Source organism: Gossypium arboreum, chromosome 7 (genome assembly GCF_025698485.1).
Source record: "Gossypium arboreum isolate Shixiya-1 chromosome 7, ASM2569848v2, whole genome shotgun sequence".
Taxonomy (NCBI): Eukaryota; Viridiplantae; Streptophyta; class Magnoliopsida; order Malvales; family Malvaceae; genus Gossypium; species Gossypium arboreum.
In genome coordinates, this window is record NC_069076.1 from 99,970,288 (window position 1) to 99,992,494 (window position 22,207).

The window sequence follows — 22,207 nt, forward strand, 5'->3', positions numbered from 1 at the left end:
GTAACTACCTAAGGCCGCACGGATTGTGAGGCAAGAATCTTAAGTCCACTATCTTTTTCTTTCCCCGGTCTAACTCCTGATTTTGTTCTTCTTGATCTATAATAAAAAATTTAGCTTATTTAATACTCACATTTATTGAAACAGTCCTTGACCCAAACTTTAGCAAAATTACATTTTTGCCCCTAAACTTTCACATATTTGCACTTTTTCCCCAAGGCTCGTAATTTAAACTTCATCCTATTTTCTTATGTTTTATGACATGCTGATCATTTTTCCCTTCTATGACAACATCAAATTCACACTCTAACATGTATTTATGACTATTAGGTATTTTTACCGATTAAGCCCTTTTCCTCGTTTTCACTTAAAACCGAGTAGCACAAGTTGTCTAACATAATTTAAAACTTCATATTCTGTCATAAAACACCAAAACACATAAATTTCACCTATGGATATTTTTCCAAATATGAACCCTAGGTTGAATTATTGCTAGAATAAGCTTAATCAAGTTATTGGGACTCCAAAAACGTAAAGATCATTAAAAACGAGGCTTGGAATCACTTACTATGGAGCTTGAAAGCTTGAAACAAACCCTAGCTATGGATAACCCTTGAAATTTCGGCCAAATGAAGAAGATGGACAAAAATTGGCTTTTAATTTTGTTTTTAATTCATTTTAATAACTAAATAACCAAAATGCCCTTACTACTAAACTTTCAAAAAATTCCATCCATGTCCAATTTTTGTCCATAGACTTAGAAATTGGTCAAACTGCTATTTAAGACCTCCTCATTAATATTCCAAGGCAATTTCATACTAAAAACTTCTAGAATGCAAGTTTTGCAAATTATTCGATTTAGTCCCTAATCTCAACTTAAGCACTTTATGCATAGAATTTCATCACGAAATTTTCACACAATCATGCAATCATATCATGAACCTCAAAATAATAATAAAATAAAATTTTCTACCTCAGATTTGTGGTTTCGCAACCACTATTCTGTTTAGGCCCTATTTCGGGATGTTATAATTAAAACCCTTCTTGGATCGTTTTGTTGTTGTTTATCTTGATGATATTGTGGTGTATAGCAAGATGTTTGAAGAGCATGTGCGACATTTGGGGGAGGTGTTCCAAACTCTACGAGAAAATGAGCTATATGTCAAAAAGGAGAAATACTCATTTGCCCAACGAGAAGTGCCGTTTCTAGGCCATATTGTGGGAGAGGGCACGATTCGAATGGATGAAAGTAAAGTTTGAGCAATTGCTGATTGGGAGCTACCAACTAAGGTGACAGAGTTGCGGTCTTTCCTTGGATTAGCAAACTACTACCGTCGCTTCATTGAAGGCTATTCCAAGATCACTGCACCCTTGACGGACTTGTTGAAAAAGGGCAAAATGTGGGATTGGGACCCTCAGTGTGAGAAAACTTTCAACCAAGTGAAGCAAGCAATGGTGAGTGAGCCTGTACTCGTATTGCCAAAATTTTCAAAGGGGTATGAGGTACGCACGGATGCTTCGGAGTATGCGATTGGAGGGGTGTTGATGCAAGATCGGCATTCAATTGCTTTCGAGAGTCGAAAGCTTAACGAGACGGAACGAAGATACACTGTCCAAGAAAAAGAGATGACGGCGGTGGTGTATTGTCTGCGCACATGGAGACACTATTTGCTGGGTTCCAGGTTTGTGGTATTCACTGATAATGTTGTAAATAGCTATTTCTTAACCCAGAAAAAGTTATCCCCTAAGCAGGCTCGTTGGCAGGTTTTTCTAGCGGAATTTGATTTTAGCAAGGAATACAAGCCGGGGAGTGCGAACATCGTGGCTGATGTACTTAGCAGAAAAATAGAATTTGCAACGATAAGCCAACCCGAGAGTCCCTTATTAGAGCGCATTCAAGAAGGACTGTCCCATGATCTCACGGCCCATAATCTGATGGAGCTTGCCAAAGATGGAAAGACGAGGCGGTTTTGGCTCGAGGGAGAATTGCTATACACGCATGGGCAATGTCTATATGTGCCTCAACATGGGAATTTGCAAAGGGAAGGAATGTCATGGTTCAAAATGGGTTGGCCATCTAGGAATACACCGCACCTTGGCTCTATTGGAGGACCGGTTTTATTGGCCTCACATGGGTGATGATGTGGAGACCTATGTGAGAATTTATTTGGTATGCCAACAAGATAAGGTTGAGTTGAAAACCTTTGCTGGGTTGTTACAACCGTTGCCTATTCCGGAACGCCCATGGGAGAGTTTATCCATGGACTTTATCGCAGGTTTGCGTAAATCTGATGGATTTGCGAGTATTTTTGTTGTGGTGGACAGGTTTTCGAAGTATGCAACTTTCATCCTCGCAACCAAGGAATGTCCCGCTGAGGAGGCAGCTCGCTTGTTCCTTAGACATGTGGTGAAGTATTGGGGAATACCACAGTCTATTATCAGTGATCGAGATGGGTGATTCACGGGTCGGTTTTGGACGGAGTTGTTCAAGTTAATGGGCTCAGACTTGAACTTTTCCACTAGCATGCATCCCCAAACCGATGGGCAAACTGAACGAGTGAATGCATTGTTGGAGATATATCTTCGGCACTATGTAAGTGCGTCACAAAGGGATTGGCCGAAATTGCTGGACGTGGCCCAATTTTCGTACAACTTACAACGAACTGGAGCGACGAACCAGAGTCCGTTCGAGATAGCGACGGGGCAACAGTCGCTCACACCCAATGCTGTTACAACTTGTTATGCGGGACCGAATCCAGCAGCTTATTGATTTATGAGAGATTGGAAAGAGCAAAACGATCTAGCTAGAGCTTGTCTACATAAGGCAAGTAAGCGCAACAAGAAGTGGGCGGATAGAAATCGAAGGGACGTGCAATTTCAGGTTGGTGACCCATTTCTTGCTAAACTACACCTGATTTTGCGACATGATGGGTTACACAAAGGACTCGTGCGACGGTATGAGGGGCCATTTCGAGTTGTGAAGAAGGTAGGTAAGGTGGCTTACAAGCTTAAGTTGCCCGAAAAGCTCAAAGTTCACCAAGTATTCCATGTGAGTATGCTTAAACCATTCCATGAAGATGGAGAAGACCCAAATCGAAGCAAGTCCGAACGAGCACCAATGGGGGTAAAAGTTGCCTATGATCAAGAAGTCGAGAACATCGAGGCGGATTGTGTGGTCAGACGGAAGTACTATCGACCGCGGCATGAATACTTAGTCCGATGGAAGGGATTTTCGGATAGTGAGACGAGTTGGGAACCTGCCGAAGCCTTGTGGCAATTCCAAGACAAGATAGATCGGTACCATGCGGAGGACGTGACGAGGGCGTCGTTAGATTCGATGGGGGAGAATGTCATGGGTTGTGCATGGGAGCCCGCAACCATGACACATCTGTGCGATCCATCAAGAAGGAAGGAGGTCATTTGGCCCAATCGGATTGGCCCGTTGCTTGAAGAGATTGAAGGTCCATGTACAAGCTCGACAAATATGGAAACATGATCTTCGAAGATATGCAATCTTAGATATGATATGTAATCTTAGAAGATATAGTTTTGTAATCTGAGAGATTTGATTCGTAGATACCCTTTAATCGTAGCCGTTAATGTACTTGATTTGTACCGTTGGATTTGGAGAGGCTCAACTATAAATAGAGGCCTCTCCCCTCATTGTAAAGCACTTGAGTTTTTTTTGAACAATAATAATTCTTGAGAGCATTCACTCAAATTCCTCTTTCTCTCTTGTGTTCTTATTTTCTGTGGCTTGTTCTTGATTCGTTCTTCGTTTATCTTGTTTGGCTTTGAGTTGCTTTCATTTGAGTTGTGTTTTTGGGAGGAATTCTGTTGAATCCTTCTTTTGTGGAAGTTAGGCTGACTTAAGCGTTTTTGGAGCAAATAACTGCCTAAGGCAGCACGGATTGTGATGCAAGAACCCTAAGTCCGTGAGACTAGATTAAAGTTGCTATTTGGTGTGGTTTTTGGTATATAAGTTGAGTTAAGATGTGTTGATGTGCGTAAATGGCCTAGTGAGAAATAGTCAATTTGGTAAGTTAGTTATGTGAATTAGTTATGGAAATGGTATGATTTTGATATGAGAATGGATGTGAAAAGTTGGTGATTATATGACATGAACGATGAATGTTTTATGATTGAAATTAGTTGAAAATTATGGTGCAATTAATGCTTTGATTTTGGACTTGTAGAGATGACCATTAAGGGTGGCAAATTGGCTTTGTGAATAGTCTATTTTTGTCCACACGGGCGTGTGTTTCAGCCGTGTGCGACATACGGTTATGTTACACAGCCGTGTGTCCCTTGGGGTAGTCTTACAATTTAAAGATAGTCTCGAGTACGGCCTAGACACACGGGCGTGTCTGGTGGCCCTTGGCACATGGGCGTGTGGCCATTTCGAAGGGTACAGGGGCTAAACACATGGGCGTGTGGTTAACCGTGTGACCCAAGTCAGTTTCGACCACGGCCAAGGCACACGGGCGTGTCTCCGGCCATGTGGTACAAGTTAGTATGTATGCCCTGTTTAGCCACGGTTTAGACACACGAGCGTGTTTAATGCCGTGTGAGGTACACGGCCTGATTACATAGGCGTGTGACCTCTGTAACTTTAAAAATTTGTTAAGTTTCTGAGAAATTTTGTATGTGCTCGGTTCAGTCCCGACCCCTTCCTAAAGCATGTTTAAGGTCTTGCTGACCTAAGAAAGAGACTTTGAAATGATGTTTGACTATGATGCTATGATGTGTGGATGATATTTGTGAATTGATTATAAAATGCTCCGATATGTCTGGTAATGCCTCATAATCCTAGTCCGGCGATGGATACGGGTTAGGGGTGTTACACACGGAGCGTCAAATCTGTTGCTCAAGCAACTACGTACACAAACTATCAGTATAATGCAATAAACCATTAAATCCAAGCATGACATGCATTTAATAGTTATCAAGCTTTATACGAGCTAATGAAAACTCAAAAACCAAACTGAAAATGAATAGGGATCAAAACGTAAAGAATTTAACTTGCAGGACTAATGTTGTGACGAGGGACTCCCCTCATCGCAACGTGACAAACTGATTGGTTTTGTCTTGACGACGGGGTTCCTCAGCACGATGTGACAAATTGTCTAGCTTTGTCTCGACGACAACTTTACGATGTTGTGATGTGAAACTCTTGTCGCAACGTCACTCTGTTTTTGCAAAAAAAATCAAGTTCAAAACTTGCCATTTCATGCCAATCAAAACCAACAACAAAACAACCTAAAAAGTGACCAAATGAACAGTTTTCCTACAAATGTAACATGTCTAAAACACACTTAAAACACCTTCCAAACATCTGTTCCATAGATTTGACAATAGACAAAGCATCATCCATTACATACTAATAAAATATAGACATTAAAACTTGACTATGCTCATTGTATCCATGCATGTCACAACATATTCACGTTATATCCAAAATGACTTTACATATCTACATCATTAGTTGATATCATTTACATTATAAAATAAAAAGACTTATTAGGTACATGCCAAGACTAACTAGAACAAGAGGCATAAACTTTGTGGAGTTGGGAAAACTTGATGTGATGTTGAAGTGGACACCAAACATGTGGATTTAAACTTACCCTGCACATGAAAAATAAACCGTATGATAAGTATATCACTCAGTAGTATTCCTGTAAGTCCAATACAATATAAGGAGATGGTATAATTTTCAATTCATAGAATCAACATCTAAACATTTGGTTCCCTATAACTCAAACATGAAACATCATTCATTATACATTTCTAATTCGTCAAATCTCAAATCGTATTACTCTTCAGTCGATATTCTGATTTCAAGTGCTTATGTTTAACTCATTTCAGTATGTCATCCCAGATTGCTCGACAACGATGACTTGTTACCTCAGATTTCCCGACAATGACCTACCACCTCGAATTGCCCGACAATGATGACTTGCCACCCTGGATTGCCCGACAACTATGACTTGCCATCCCAGATTGCTCGATGACGATGGCTTAGCAATTACTCCATCATATGTCGTGTGGCTACAAGTCATCCATCTCTTTATTCGTTTCATACGAACAACTTAATATTTATAATTCAAAATTCATCAGCTATGATATGTTTCAACATGCTTCCACTAGTTTCTCATACTGCTTCCTAGATGCGAATTAAGTTTATAAATTCTACTTTATTCAATTTAGTCCCTATATCAATATACAACATTAATATACCCAATTCAATTTAATCAATCCTCAATAGTTCACAATAACAATCTACAATGTAAAATAACATAAAACACAATATTTAGATAAGAATTAGACCATAGAAATACTTATAGAAAACTCAGAGCTATTCGTCGACAATTTTAGCTTTTCTTTTCCTTTTCGTAGATTCCAGGTTGACAATAGCTACGGATTAACATAAACATATAATTTTGTCAATAATAAACCAATTCTTGAATCAATTGACATTTTATACAAATTTTATTTTTTATTCAATTTAGTTCATAGAACTGGGACTAACATAACTTTCAATGTAGAACTCATATTTTCATTTCATTTTCACTATAGTCCAACTAGAACTTCTTATTTCTCATTTCTACCACAAATTTTGAAATCTATGCATTTTAGTCCCTATAGTACAAAGTTATAAATTAACTTCACAATTTAGTCTCTTTTCACTTCTAAGCTTAAAATCTATCAATTTAGTACCTAAACCTTCAAAGATTCATCAATGGAATCATTCTAAAACTTTCATAGTTTCAAAAATTAACACATGGGTTAGCTAGATTAAGATCTCAGGATTCCCAAAACATAAAAATCACGAGAAAAAAAAACTAAATTGCACTAATCAAATTGTTGTTGAGACTTGAAACCCTAAAGGCCGAATGCTTTCTCTTCTTTAACTATGGAATTTTTGTGGGAGGAAGAAGAAAATAAAACGTTTTCTCTTTACTCCCATTAAAGGTTTTATTATACATATATTTTAGTTTATAATTTTACTTAATTTTAAATTTTATAACAAATATTTATTCTTTAGTACCAACGACCACTATCAATCCTAAAAGTGGTATAATTGCCACTTTGGTCCTTATTCCAATTCCAATTAACAAAATTTCATAAAAATTAAAATTTTATTATCTTTACGATTTAGTCCTTATACCTTAATTTAAGCACTAATTCAGAAAAATTACATATCCAAAATTCAATTCATGTATGATATAACTTTGTAAATATTTAATAAAAATATTTATGCTCTCGGTTTATAGAAACAAAGTCCCGAAACTGTATTATCTGATACCACTGACTTTTGGGTCATTATAATAAACATGTATAGAATTAAATCACTTAGGACTCTCTTATTTTAGATGGGATCTAATCTCAGCCATTGATGTAATTAGATATGTGTCGTTGGATTTGGAGAGCTCAACTATAAATAGATTCCTCCTCCTCTATTTGTATTCATTTCATTCTTGAGTTAAAAATATACAAAGAGCATTTACTCAAGCACTTGGTGTCCAATATTTATTTTTGGCTTTTCTATTCATTCTTTGCTTTTTCGTTTCGAGTTTGCTTTTGCTTGCTTGAGTTTCTTAGATAATTTTTGCTAGAATTCTCATTTTCTGAGAATAGGTAGACTTAGGCAGGATTTGAACTCAAAAAACCATCTAAAATCACACGGTTTATTAGACAAAAATTCTAGCCCCGTAACACCAACACTACAATTATTAAGAATATTTTAAAAACATAACTTTGATCTAATACAGTCTCATAATTATGAACCCTTCTTAAGTCGTTTGCGTGGTCATTGTCTCTCACGGCTTCATTCGATTCGTAGTTTGCATGATTGTCATAGATTTACTTGCATAAGTCGATTGACTTCAAGGCATATCCCAACACAATTTTGATATTGTAACAAAGTTTTATAACCTTACAATGTGTCAAATAATTTTTATTACAATGTTAAAATAAAAGTGTATTTGATAATATAATATGTTTTTTTTCAAAATTGAATAAAACAATTTACTAAAAGCGAAAAAAGAAGAAAGTTTTAACAATATAATATCTTAACAAAGTTATACTAAAAAAAGTTTTTTAGGATCCATCATTGGTTTGGTTTTTGTTTACATATATCTGAACAATCAGATTGACACAATGCTCGACTTTGTTGTGGCATGCAATTACAAAACTACATTTAACAAAGCAACCTAAATTTGCTTTGACAGTTTCTAACATACCTATCATCACCAAAATTGTTAAAGCAAACTTATTAATACTTTTTCATTTTCGATTTTACTTTTAATTCTATTTATTTTGAGCCTTATACATGAGGATTCATAAGTTTGAAACTGAAAGATTTGTGTTTGATCTATATTTAGAAGCAAGTAAAATTACTATGAAAATTTCTTTATTAGGAGTCCGATTGTATTTTGTTTCTTCTACTGGAAAAATGGGTAAATTAGTCTCTACATATTAAATCAAAGAGCAATTTAGTCCTTCCATTAAAAATTCTATCTATTTTTACCGGTAAAAATTGACCTTTATATCATTATCTGATTATTTTGTCATACATGTGACTTTGAAACAAAACAACTAAAAGAAAGTAACCTCAAGAATTTCAGTGATGCACTTTCAGCAGCTGTTATAGTGCTACGACTTGGAACCCACTTCACAACTAGGTTTGGATCGTTTGGCATTGGAGAATGGATTTTGATAAGCTTTCCACAAAATCGGGTACAAATTTGTCAAAGATACTGATTTCTTTATTAATCATCAATAGAGCACTTCTCTTATTATTAATTCCAAGGGAAGAACACATGCAAATATTTTAATATGAAAGAGGGCATACACCCAAACACTCCATCATCTGGTAGTAAGCCCTGCCGTATAAAGGCGTATGGCCTTTCTGAGATTCCGATGAATATTGAGTCCTGCAGGGTACTATGAAATTTTATTTTGTTAGGTAAACATAATTAGGCTGTTAAGTTACAAAGAAAATTACAAGAAATAGTACCATTCTTCATAACCGGGATCCACAATGAAACCATATACATCGACCGAATCACAAACAGAGAAAGCAAATTCATACCAAAAGAAGGGATTCATTAGCTAGTTCGGGGAACAATCAAATCTGTGAAATCAATTATGCTAATCCGAATCATTTGACTCATAAAAATCATGAATTGTAGTTTTGATTATCAAGACCTCCTTCCTTGTTGCTTTAAAATCCATATATTTATCATGCTTTAGAATTATGAAAGCATAAGAAGTAAACAACAAAACTTTTAAGAAAAAATGTCATTACCATCTAATCCTACAACTTTATCAAGACCTCTGGCAGATTCTCTATTGAGAAGCCGAATTGTACTTTTCTTGCCAACATATTCGGTATGGTTCTGCAATACAACATTTACCATACGAAAATATTATAAGAAACATTACTCGAAAAAAAAAAAAAGAAGCCAAAGCTTAATGACTGCGGGGCACCATTCTCTCTAATGACAACTTCATAGTTATCTCTCTCTTTCTCAAACCTCGTTTTTAGATGATCACCTGAGTTGCCAGCAACAGCACACGGATCAAACTCCCTCGGAACATAAGGTGGTCTATCACGGAGTACAAGTGAAAGGTTCTCCACGTATAAATCTTTATTTTTACAGTTGTTCCTGCAATACCGAAAAGAAAAATGTCATAATACAGTGTATCTCAGTAATACGTCCTAATAATCTGGCATACCAAGTACCTCTTTCTTTTAACACATTATACAACAAGCAATAATGTCATTATGTCCCTTTCTTAACTTTACAATCATAGATTCATATACTATATAGAAGCAACTTATCATATATTTTCACTAATGGTGATTTTCCTTTCTTCACCTTATATTTAGAGATGCATCCACTGCATAAAAGCAACTTATCGTACATTTCAGTAATGTCGATGTTCCTTTCTTAACCTTACATTTATATATGCATACACAACATAAAACCAACTTATCACATATTTCAAGAAACCAAAAACAATACTCATGGACAGGGGCGAAGGCAAAAAAATTTTTTTGGGGGGAGCGGATGAAATTTTAATTTTTTATAGCTTATATCTTTATAATTTGTAAAGGATTAAATCAAATTTTTTATAATTTTAGGGGGGACCAAAGTGCAATTTTACCTTTACTAATTTAAAATTTTTAAAAAATTTTAAGGGCCTAAAATGTAATTTTACATTTTAAGGGGGTGGGGCCCATGCCAGCCCCTTTGGCTTCGCCCCTGCTCATGGAAGCATTTATAGATGCATACAACATACGCTACATAAAAACAACTTATAGTACTCACAGAAGCACTCATCAAGTCATACATTCGCTATGAATATTTCTGTAAAATTTAAATGTGGGGAGAAAGTGATTTATATAATTTTATTTTTGAAGGAAACAGTTAATTTTTTTAAGAATAAGGGTGAGTTTGGATGGGCGGTGTATTTACCTGCGGTTAGTGTAAAAACAGCGGCAGCGGTGAGATTAGATACTGTAGCGTGAGACAAAAAGTAAGCTAAACGCACCGCACCACTGCCCCAAACCCACCCTAAGTCTGCATAACTATTGAAGAATAGAACACAAGAACTGTTAGTTATGTAGGCTCCGATTGGTAACGTGTAAAAGCTTTTCCGTAAAAGCTTTTCAGGCTTTTTTGATGTTTGGTTGGGTGAAAATAATTTCCCAAGTAAAATATTTACAAACACGGGAAAAAAGAGAGTTCTTTATTAAGGAAAATGTCTTACCCTTTTGAATTCGGTAAGACATTTTCCGGAAAATGACACATTCTTCTCCCCTTCCCCTTCCCCTTCCCCTTCCCATTAGGTTGCAAATTAGTTTGGTCAAGGAGCTTTTCCGGTTCCTCCTTCACCCAGGTAAGGCTCTTTCTCCTTCTTCCGTTCTTTATTCCTTTTCCTTCTTCTGTTCTTCATCTTCTCTTCCAGGTAAAAGTCCATCGCATATTCTGTTCTTATGGAGATAAGTTTCCACATACCCAACACCAACACCCAATTTGTTGGTGATGAAAATCGTCCTCCTGCTCAGGTAAGTCTGTTGTCACTTCTTTATTAGGAAAATATGAATTTACAACTAATGATTCCTTTGGTAATGCTATGTACCATTACCTTCTAGGTTTTCCATGAAAAAATCATGTCAGTGGCTGATGTTGGTACTGGAGTTGAGGAAGCTGTTGTCACTTTTAAGGGCATTGTAATCCTCACAACAAGGTAGCACATTGACATTGGGATGAAAAATCACCTAATCAGAACCAATGTGTCATTTGTGTATATTTGATTTTTGGTTTGTTTCTTTTGGTTTATATAATTTTGTTTTCTTCTTTTAAATGTATGACTTAGTATGCTCTTCATACAAGGGTCGGTATAGTGTTGAACTTCATTTATCATTCTTGCGACTCCAAGGAGAGGCTAATGATTTCAAAATTTAATATAGCAGTATTGTACGTCTTTTTTTGCTTCCAAAGGTTCAATTCTTTCACTAATGTAAGATAGTAATATTCATTGGTATAAGAGAGGGAAAATATATTTACAACCTCTTTAATATACTTTTCTATACTCTGTTTGTTTGGCAGTTCAACCAGCCTCATACTTTTGCCTCTTGATTGATCTGTTGTTCTAGATGCAAATGATAGGTACCTATTTTAACTGACATGTTTGGTTATCTTTCCCTTTCTACTCAAAATGCCAGATTGGCTATGTTGAATTTGAGAGGCATGCTGCTGGTGGCTCAAATATGCATTACATTGATCTTCTTATAAGATTAAAAACTGAGCAAGAACATTTATTTCAGAATATTCAGATAAATGAATATTACAATTTGTTTGACTTCATCAGGTTAGGTTAATAAGTTTTTCCATTGAGTTAGTAATTCTGGTCCTTTTGGCAATTCATTAACTGCTCTTTTACCATGCAGTTCTAAGGGTTTGAGGATTATGAACCTTGGAGATGTACGAACCGCAGATAGTGTAGCTGAGATTCTTCAAAATGATAATGATGATGCAGTTGATCCACATCTTGAACGCATTAAGAACGAAGCTGGTATAGGTGAAAGTGATGAGGAGGTATTTTTTTCTTTCCCCATCTTTATTTAGGTCTTTAATATGCACATGGTTATCTGTTTTTGAAATATGCATTGATTACAATTTTCACTTGGTCATCGAGTGATCCCTAAACACATTGGTTTTAGTAATAGTTATAGGAAAAATATCTAAACACATTCTAGATATTGACATCTGAGCTATTAGCTTCTGGCTATCCCTATTGATGAAGTTGTAAATGCAGGATGAGAACTTTATTATTGACAAGAACGACGGAGGTTCTCCAACTGATGATTCTGGGGAGGAAGAATCTGATGTTAGTGAAAGTGGAGATGAGAAAGAGGTAAGTCATTTTGTTCCTTCACATAGTTTATTCTTGTAAATGGAAATTGTCAACAAAGTATAATTTGGTATCTCACATTGAATTTCCAATTACAGAAACCTGCGAAAAAGGATCAAAGGAAGGAAGTTGTTGTTGCTACAGCTGCAACTGCCTCTTCTTCTAAAGAAAGTAAGAAGAAAGGTAGAGATGGACAAGATGATGGAAAGAAGAAGAAAAGGAAAAAGAAGGATCCTAATGCACCAAAGAGGGCAATGACCGGCTTCTTCTATTTTTCATAGGCGGAAAAAGAGGTGGGTCTTATAAATATACATAGGCATTTATAGTGAAGAAATAGGGTAGCCAATAAACCGATTCCCTTGATTTGTAATGCTCATCTATATTAAAACACACTATTTCGACTTACATATCTATCTACTGTGAGCAATTCAGTAATACCTTGGGCTCTACGTCAAAGGTTTAACTTTGCAGGCTGCCTTAATCTGATGTATCAGACAGATAAACAGCAAGAACACAATTATATCAAACTTTGCAGCTTCTTAATTACCATTCTTGCTTGATGTCTGTTCCAAATCGATCTTTTCTTGCCATGACCGCTTCATGGTATTTAAGTTTGATATTAGTATTTAAGTTTGGAAGTAGACATGATTGTCTGGTCTTGATTGTTGTCACTTTGAGATTGATGCCTTGCACCATACCGGAAAATCACTTTTGAAACAAATAAAATCAATAATCACCCTTGTTAGGCGTGTAACTATGTGCAGCGCTAATATTAGAGTATAAGACTCCTAAAAAACATCATTGACTGTCATTTTCTGCTAGCAGCCTCGTATGTGGCTTAACGAAGTCCACCTATGTTCGCTACTAGTCTAACAATAAATACAAGAGTGGTTGTTATTATGTTTTTATTTCTCAGGTTGGAGTTGGACCTGTGTTTTACTTAAGAATTACTCTGAAACACAAATGAATGGTTGCTTTGATGCAGAGATCTCTTTCATCAACCTTTCCTATTGAGAACCAGAACAACCTCGTGACAATGAGGACACTGAAGAATCATCTAGATAGGACAAAGAGCCTTCTATTCGTGAAGTGTATCGCGAATTTCCATTTGCTGTTGTTTCTAGCCATGTCTCGTGGCCTTGGTTCCGATGTTCTAGCACTAGCAACGTGTGTTAGCACAAAGACAGCAGTACCAAAAGGTTACCAGTTCCTAATCGAGTCCATGGCCAACACATCCTGATTCACTTATTATGCTTGGTCGTCTATTGGAAAATACTGTTTATTTATGATCATAACAACTTACTCTTTGTCATTGTTTACTAGCATCATTACAAATCTCAGTTATTCCTAGAATCTTAACATTATGCTTTACATTCAAAGCTGAAAATTGGTGAGCTGTCTCTGATACGAAATTTATGATAAAAAAATGTTTTCAAGTAAGAAGCATAGAAAAATTTTGGCTTCAAAAATTTTTTCAAGGTTGAAGATATTGATACTTTTAATGTGGTGTAATATTAGTTATGCACTTGAACAATATTATTGTTAGTATGTGGTGTATTACTAATTATGCATTTGGATAATATTATTAATTTCTAGTATTAATTGTGGTTTGGAAGCTAATTTATAATTATTCAATCTTTTATTTTTTATTTTTATAACACAATTACAAATAATTTATTTGACTTTGGTTGTTTTAATTTATGACGGTTAATATTCTAACTTAATAATTGAGTATTATTATATGTTTAATTTGATTTATTTATAATAAATCATTTCAATATATGTAAAATTAATTTAAAGTATAATTTTATTAATATATATATATAAATTTATTAATATATGTAAAAGCAGTTTTCTAGAAAATATTTTCATGAAATCTACCAAACAATGAAAATATTTTATACAGATTCATCCAAACACCAGAAAAGTAAATCATTTCCAGAAAAGTAAATTATTTTTCAAAAATCATTTTCCAAAAAATATTTTACTGGCAAACAAACAGAGCCGTAGTTTAATAATTATTTACGAGTTCTTATCTAAATAGACAATTCATTATTTTTAACCTCATACAAATAATGATTTAAATTCTTCCATTAATAAATGTAACAACCTCACCTTTGCACCGAAGATCTAAATCTCTCATCATTATAAAACCAAGTGACTGGTTTATTTTACTCACAAAATGTACATTTCAATGACAATTCCTAATGAATAGACTAAGTGCTAAATTCCCATTCCTTTTACCTACACAAGTCTTACTTATATATGCATTTTTAGACTTGTTGATACACTATTAAAAATTACAATAATAATCTCCACCAAATAGACAACTAAAACATGACTAATAATATCCTAATAAAGACTAGATATCTCAAAATATCTTTAAAATAGTCGAGTCAGTTTTCTTAAATCAAGAATCTGATTTGTTTAATTCGAATCAATCTAATTTTTTGTGAGTTGAGTGTAAAAATTAAACTATTCTTGCAAACATAAAGTCATAAATTGCTTTAGACCAAATTTGAATTTTAGAATCGACTTTGTTAGAAGGCTTTACTTGAATATCTCCTCAGTTTGAACAAAATTAAGTTTAAATCATAAAACGGATGAAGACGCTTGTAATTATAAAAAGAAAAATCATAAATTGAATATAGTATTTCTTTATTAAATATATTATATGTTTAATTGATAATATTAAATATCATTGATTGAGTAACGTGCAAGTCTTAAATATTTTTATAATTTTATAGTTTTTAACAATATAATATTCAACAAATACAATAATAATTTAAATTCATACTAAATAGGTGTTTAATAAAATTTTAATTATCACTCCGTAAACTAAAATTCTTATAATTTTATAATTACTTGATTCTGTCTTTGTTTATGTATTTTCATCTTGATCAATATTTTCTAAATTTTAAATGTTGGAAAAAGTGTCTTTCATAATTTTATTTTGATAAAATTCTCTTAAGCTTTAATTAAAAGTGAAATAATTTAAGGAGTTTGGGATAATGATATTCTAACTCGTTTGATTAAAAGATTATTAAAATTTTAAAAAATTAAAAATATTAAAAATAAAAATTTAGTTCAATTAATTCAATATTATTTTCAAAATTGATACCTCAACCAATTTTCGATCTAATCAATCGATTTAATCTAATTTAAACATCATTTATTTAAAATCTTTACCAACTTACTATATTGGATCATTTAAATATTGATATTATGGATTTGTCTAATTTTTATTGCTCAACTTAATCTTTTTATTTTAATTAATATTTATTTATTTTACATGTAAAGCTTATATTATAATTTAAGGGAGAGGATGTTAACACCCAACACTAAATCTTAAGCGTCAACATAAAGTTTTAACAACTTGCTCTTCTAAATTGTTGACAATTGATAATATCTTTGACTTCCTTATTTTTCTCTCGATCAAGTTTATCTTTTCATTATCATTGTTAGAGGCAAAAGTAGGGAGTTGGTAGGTACATCCTAAAATAGAAAATTATTATTTAAGTCTTTAATTTTTTTAAATTTTAAATTAATAAAATAAAATTATACTTTTACTCCGTTAAAATTATAAAAATTGATTTAATTTTTTAAAAGTTATAAAAATATAAACTATAAAAAATAAAATTTCATTCGACCCTAAAAAATTTATTTTAACTTCACCCCTGATCATTGTAACTTTCTTAAGTTCCATCACTAAGAAGGTGTTCCAACATTTCGATTAATTTGAATAGAAGTCTCATATCCTCGAAGAGTTTTTGTGCAAAACCCTTTTCGACAATTTAATTTTTAAATCCGAAGGATGATTGTGATCAGATAAAATAAAAAAAAAACTACCTCAGATTGGCCTAGCCAAAAAAAAAAAAAGAAAAAAGAAATAGAAGCTCAGATTGGACTTTGAATTTATGGTCAACAATGGCAGGACTGCCTGGTCGCACCACACACGACAAAAGAACCTACCTCGCTTCTTCCTACGTTTTAGTCTGTTTTTTTTATTTGGTTAAATTCTTCTATTAGTTCTTGTACTTTGTAAAAGTTTTAGACCTAATCCTTATATTTTTAATATTTAAAATTTTAACTCTGACCCATAATAGTAGAAATTAAATTTATTTGTTTAAATTCAATTATTAGTCTTATACTATGTAGACAATTATAGATTTATCTGTATTTTTAATTGGATCATTCTAAGTCTCAAATTTTAAAATTTTAATATTAACATTACACATATAATAATATATTTAAAGCATTAAAATTTGAAAATAGTACAACTTAACTTGTTTTTAACATTTTCTTAGAAAATAGTAAAAAGTATTTTTTGTTGCCTAAAACTAGTAATATAGCCCGCAAATTCTGGCTTTTCATTTAAAAAATTATTTAGCTAATAATAAAAATTAGTTTTAAATTAAGTTGTATCAAACTCATTGTTTATTTTTTTACTTAAAAAACACATTTTTATATCTCTTTATCCACGCCAGGATATTTAATTTTCATGCATTTAAGAATTAGCCCTTATTTTTATTCCAAAAAATTAATTTCTTTACTATTTCATATTCAAAATACAAATTTAAATTATTAACATTGTTAATATTCATATGTTAAATTTAAGTTCATTGAAACATCAATTTTTTACATAGCTACCAAGTCATGAGAGTTCTTTTTTATTTATTTAAAAATATCATACTAACGAAAAAATAATTTTAATGTGATTAACAATTGAATCTTAATTTTAAAATATGAAAAATAGACAAAATAAATTTCAAATATATAAATATCACTAAGACTTGGAGATATGTTATGTATATCAATGGCCAAAATCAAATTTTCCTTTTTAAATATGTTATAAATATGATGATATTATTAATAAAACATTAAATTCTACTTGCAAAACAAAAATAATATTAAAGTAAATAAAATCCGAAGTTATTTGAGAGTATGAATTTAATCAAATAAATAATTCTTTTAAGTTAAATTATTTGAATAAATTAACTAAGAATTTATTCAAACTTGAATAATTTATTTAGTTCAACTAAAATAATTAACTCGATTCGAATAAATTACTTAATTTAACTAAAATTTCATTTTCATTCCATTCAATTTTTTGATAAACAAAAAAATAAGACTTAGCTTTCAAGTTCACTTTCTTTCTTTGTCACTAAACCCTAAAAGAAAGTAGTAATAAAACATACTTCTATTGTTACCCTTATTTCCTTTTGTCTTTTTCCTAAGTCAATCCAATGTTGGGTCTTGGCATTTGTGCTTGGGAGACTTAACGAGAAACGAAACAAAAAAAGATAAGAGGAAATAATGGATCTAACACTACAAAAAATTATAGTCTTATTTAGTGGATTATGTTTGTCCTTTGTGTTCTTCCTCCGTTGATGTCGTTGATAGCCTTTGGAACTTGAAATTAGAGCTTTAATGCTGAAATTTTGGGTCTTCCTTTCCCTTTGCTTTCGGCATCTTGTGCCTCTTTGGGAAGCTAGGTTAGAGCCAAAGGTTAGACTATATTATAGAAAGCGACACGGAAACATTTAATTCAAAATTTGACCCTTTTTTAAATTTTATTTACTAAACAATTTTTGACCCATATTTATTTTTGAACTTGATAAATTTTTTATAAAAATAATATAAATATTTAGGTGATGACGTGACATAATATCAGGTGTCACATGATTATATGGGCCAAAACTAAAAAGAAATTATTGAATTTCGAGACTATTGTGAACCAAAAAAGTTAAAAGTACCAAATTGAAAAAAGTTCTCAAATTTAGGGACTAAGTATTGGTTTATCCTTAAAAAAACAGAAGTGAATGTATTTTAATATTTTATTATTGCATCAAAGTCAAGACAAGAGGGCTTCATAGTTAATACCATATGTTTGTAGGGCAGTTGTTTGCATTAAAATGAACGGAACGGATTTGGAAATTCTTGCCGCAAGCCCTCCTCTTCCCACAGTACACTACCATTGTCCTGATTAAAAAAAAAAACATGTGTTTTCAAATATTTATAATTAATATGTATGTTTTTCCATTTTTTTTATTTGTTGCAAAAAGAATTGCAGATTTTCCAATTTTGAATTTGAATAATGTCGTATTTAAAGGTGAAAGCTTGAATTGAGGTTAAGTAGTTGTTATATATGATGCTTTTATTATGTTTAAATTTAAGATATAATCTCAATATTTTAATTAGATATAGTCTCAATATTTTAATTTGATATAATTTAATTCTTTTATTTTATAATGTGATTCGCTAATCTAAATAGTTATCACAATTAACCCCTTCAAAATGCATCATATTGACATGGATGTTTTTGGGTTGGAAGGGTATTTTAATTAGAATTGTTAATGGTATTAACTATTTTGAATAATATTATAAAAGCAGAGGATTAAATTATGTCAAAATAAAATATATAGACTAATTCTCAAATTTAAGTATTGTAGAAAAACACAAAACCCTAATATAGAGTATACCTGAAACTGAGAGAAGACCGCGGACATTTCTCCTTGGTGAAACAAAAGTGAAGCTGAAGTATCCAAGAGCGGAATATTATTAGTCGGAGTAAATGTGGCCATGGTACCAATGGCGGCAGCGGCAGCCGTAGTGGTTATAGGCTGAGTGGGGTTACATTGTGTTGGTGAGGATACATTATTTACTATCTGAAACATAATTAAATATTTTAGAGACAAATAATTAAACATTTTATCAAACTATTTTTCAATTTAATTTCTTACCTCTGGTTTGACCATAAATGCTTCAAGGTCAACTCCTAGATCATAAAACATAGGATTCAAAGTAGCAAGCTTCATTGATAGAAACTAAAATAAAACACAAGGCAAAAAAAAAAAATATTGCTTATTGGATTACAATTTAAAAAAAAAATTCTGAAGAGTTTTAATAATTTTACCTCTACTTGACTTTCAAGCGACTGAACATAATTGATAATTTCATCTAAAATAAGAGCCTTTCCAGTTATCTACTTTCATGGAAGAGAAAAATGGAAAGCTGTCAGACAGAAATCAATGTTGAAGGAAAGCATTATTGCATAATTTTCCTTTGTATTAATTTCAAATTCCTATCCAGGGTGAAACCAAAAATTTATTTAAAACAATTGAGATAAGATTATAAAATTTGAAGGGGCAAAATTAAATAGTTTCAATATAAAAAGTTGAAATTAAATCCTATGTAATGGCTTAATGGTTAGGATGTTCACCGCCTCAAGTGTGGCTTGGATTTAAGTCATGTTAGTCGCGTTTATTGTTCGGGTTTTACCTTATTATTGTAATTCACCAAAAATAAAATAGCTAAAATCAATTATTAATTTTTAAAGAAAAACTAGAACTATAATTTTTTCATTTAATCAAAGGCAAAAAAAACTTAAATTGAATCTTTTAATTTTGAAAATAGACTAAAGAGTGATTAATCTATTTAGCCAATGGGGCTAAGCTAAGCCAAGTTGTTTGAATTAGAGTAGATTAACTGATTGAACCGATTAGATTAAGAAATGGTCAGGATATTGATTCAGAAAAGTGCATTGGATTAGTTGACTCGAAAACTAATACGGATCGATTGGATAGGATAAAACACCAATTAAATCAAAATTTAATTTTTTTATTTTTATAAATTTTTTAATAATTTATTTAATGAAATCGTTTGGACAGATTTTAAAAACATTGGCAAAAGTATGCCCCGCCTACCCTTGGATTTGTCAATCTATTGGTCAGTTGAACAAAACAGAAAACAGATATTTAATGCAAAAGCTGACAAGTGGAATAACAGAAGTACCTGATTGAAGTAAGTCTTTTATATTAGGATCCAATTTTAATATTTTAAAGCTTAGAGACTCATGGTTTATGCTGCAGTTAACCACTTTTTTCTCCTTTGAAAAACAAACAACAAATGAAAGTTATGAACACCTTATCACATCCTGGAACCAGTCGCTGCAATTTTTCCATCCTTTCACTGATTTTCTTTCTTCTTACCTGCAAAATTCAACCACAATCACGATAAACACAACATGATAAATAATGTAATACAAAAAAACAAAACAAAAAAACAAATACCCTTTCGGCTAGGCTATGGCTATCAGTTGCCTGACCTCTCCTAGCTCTAACATGAATGTAACCATTAGGAGGCTCTTCACCACCTTTCTTTCTATCTTTTTTACTACCTTTATACACTTTCTTTTCATCATTTCCCTTCTTCTGGTTCTTGGGTTTCCCTTCTTTTTCATCCTAATGGTAAAAAAAAAAAAATGAAAAATTAAACCCAAATTCGTGGATTTTTTTTAAATAAAAATATTACCTTAACCCCATTTTTAGCCCTTCTTTTCTTGCTTGTAAGAGCGACAATATCATCAACAACAGTGAATTCACCAGTGCTGCTCTGCTTTTTAAAAATTGAACCAGAAGGTTCATTATTATTACTATAAACCCAATTGAAATTGAGGTTCTCAATTTCTCCTACAGACCCAGAAATCTTATGTGGGGAGAAAATGGAATCAATGAGGAAAGGGTTAGATTTGGTTGAAAAGGATGCCATTGAAACAAAAACAAAATATGGGTGAGATCTTTCGGGTGTCTCTTGTGTGTGAAAGAAAGTGATGGGAATGAGAGTGAAAAAGATGATGATGACAATTGACAAGCAAAGATGCTAAGTGCACAATGCTTTATATCGACAATCAAAGGGAGAGAAATAGGGTCACTAAATTCCATGCAAAATATGCGGTATATTTCGGTTAAATTTTATAAAAAAAGACGAATTTAAAAAAAACTATGGGTTTAGGTAGTTTTTTAATATATTTAGTGAAATAAGTCGATTTTAGAAACAGGAGTGAAAATGTATTTAGCAAGATGCGTTTTTTGCTTATGTGGTAGGAGAGTGCATCTTGTGGGACGCAATTTCCCAACAGTAAAATTTCAACGGTCACAAAACTCCAACGGCTATAAAATGACTAGTTTATTTACTATATAAACCCTAATCATTTTCTCCATTTTGCATTCATATCCAATTCTCTCAATTCTTTCAATTTTTAGTTTTTATTTTTCATTAAATTTCTCTAAATTTATTCTTGTTTTAATTTTCTATTTCGTATTTTATTCATTTTAATTGATTTTTATAATGAAAAATATTCTTATTCATTTCAATGACAACCATATTTCCAGCGTCTGATTGAAAATAATATTTTTAATTTTTTTTAATTTTAATTAAGTTCATTATTAAGTTGTTAACATTATTAAGTTTATAAATTTTTTTTTCAAGTTGAAGATTGGATTTTGGAGACATACATAATCTATCATTGAGGGCACCGCATGTAATTGGATAATACTTGGAAGAGGAGGAATTCTTCCACGTGTCTCGTATGCTAGGGGGTGTAGATTGAATCTTGCACTTATCAGCGCGTTGGTGGAAAGATGGAGATCCGAGACAAACATTCCATCTTTTATGCGGTGAGTGTACAATCACACTTGAGGAATAAATTTACAACTTGGTTTACCAATGGATAGACCAATTGTTACGGGATCAGTGGTCGTTGGCGGTTAGAGTGTCATTTGCGAGCGATTATTAGGTAAGGTGCCAAATAAGTTTTTTGGTAGCAGGATAGAGATGAAATGGTTGGAATATAATTTTGGTTATCTCGACAACACCTCGAGTGCCTTTAAAAGAGAACAACACACCCGAACATTCATCCTGAGGTTAATTTGTAATAGCCCGTTTTCAGTGAAATCGGAACAATGGTTTCGGGACCACAAATCCAAGTCTGGAAGAAAAA

The 22,207-nt window shown here is 32.6% G+C and overlaps 2 protein-coding genes, 2 long non-coding RNA genes and 1 pseudogene across 4 annotated transcripts; 1 reads left to right on the forward strand and 4 right to left on the reverse strand.

Moving 5' to 3' along the window:
• Positions 1–5,659: 5,659 nt before the first annotated feature.
• LOC108476298 (sialyltransferase-like protein 4) lies at positions 5,660–10,989 on the reverse strand (annotated as a pseudogene).
• LOC128295200 (FACT complex subunit SSRP1-like) lies at positions 10,691–12,719 on the forward strand. Its single transcript, XM_053030476.1, has 6 exons — positions 10,691–11,077; positions 11,165–11,259; positions 11,738–11,883; positions 11,963–12,110; positions 12,331–12,429; positions 12,525–12,719. The coding sequence occupies exons 3-6, from the start codon at positions 11,783–11,785 to the stop codon at positions 12,705–12,707; spliced, it is 531 nt and encodes a 176-aa protein (XP_052886436.1). The 5' UTR covers positions 10,691–11,077; positions 11,165–11,259; positions 11,738–11,782; the 3' UTR covers positions 12,708–12,719.
• A 4,781-nt stretch (positions 12,720–17,500) lies between these two features.
• LOC128295555 (uncharacterized) lies at positions 17,501–18,414 on the reverse strand. The gene is made up of 2 exons (XR_008286056.1): positions 18,310–18,414; positions 17,501–17,917 (listed from the first exon to the last, which is right to left on the reverse strand). It is a non-coding gene; the product is annotated as an uncharacterized LOC128295555 (long non-coding RNA).
• Positions 18,415–18,764: 350 nt separating this feature from the next.
• Positions 18,765–19,279, reverse strand: LOC128295557 (uncharacterized). The gene is made up of 2 exons (XR_008286057.1): positions 19,170–19,279; positions 18,765–19,094 (listed from the first exon to the last, which is right to left on the reverse strand). It is a non-coding gene; the product is annotated as an uncharacterized LOC128295557 (long non-coding RNA).
• A 957-nt stretch (positions 19,280–20,236) lies between these two features.
• Positions 20,237–21,094, reverse strand: LOC108487127 (transcription factor bHLH137). Its single transcript, XM_017791386.2, has 3 exons — positions 20,740–21,094; positions 20,499–20,669; positions 20,237–20,417 (listed from the first exon to the last, which is right to left on the reverse strand). The coding sequence occupies exons 1-3, from the start codon at positions 20,974–20,976 to the stop codon at positions 20,298–20,300; spliced, it is 528 nt and encodes a 175-aa protein (XP_017646875.2). The 5' UTR covers positions 20,977–21,094; the 3' UTR covers positions 20,237–20,297.
• Between the last annotated feature and the right edge of the window lie 1,113 nt (positions 21,095–22,207).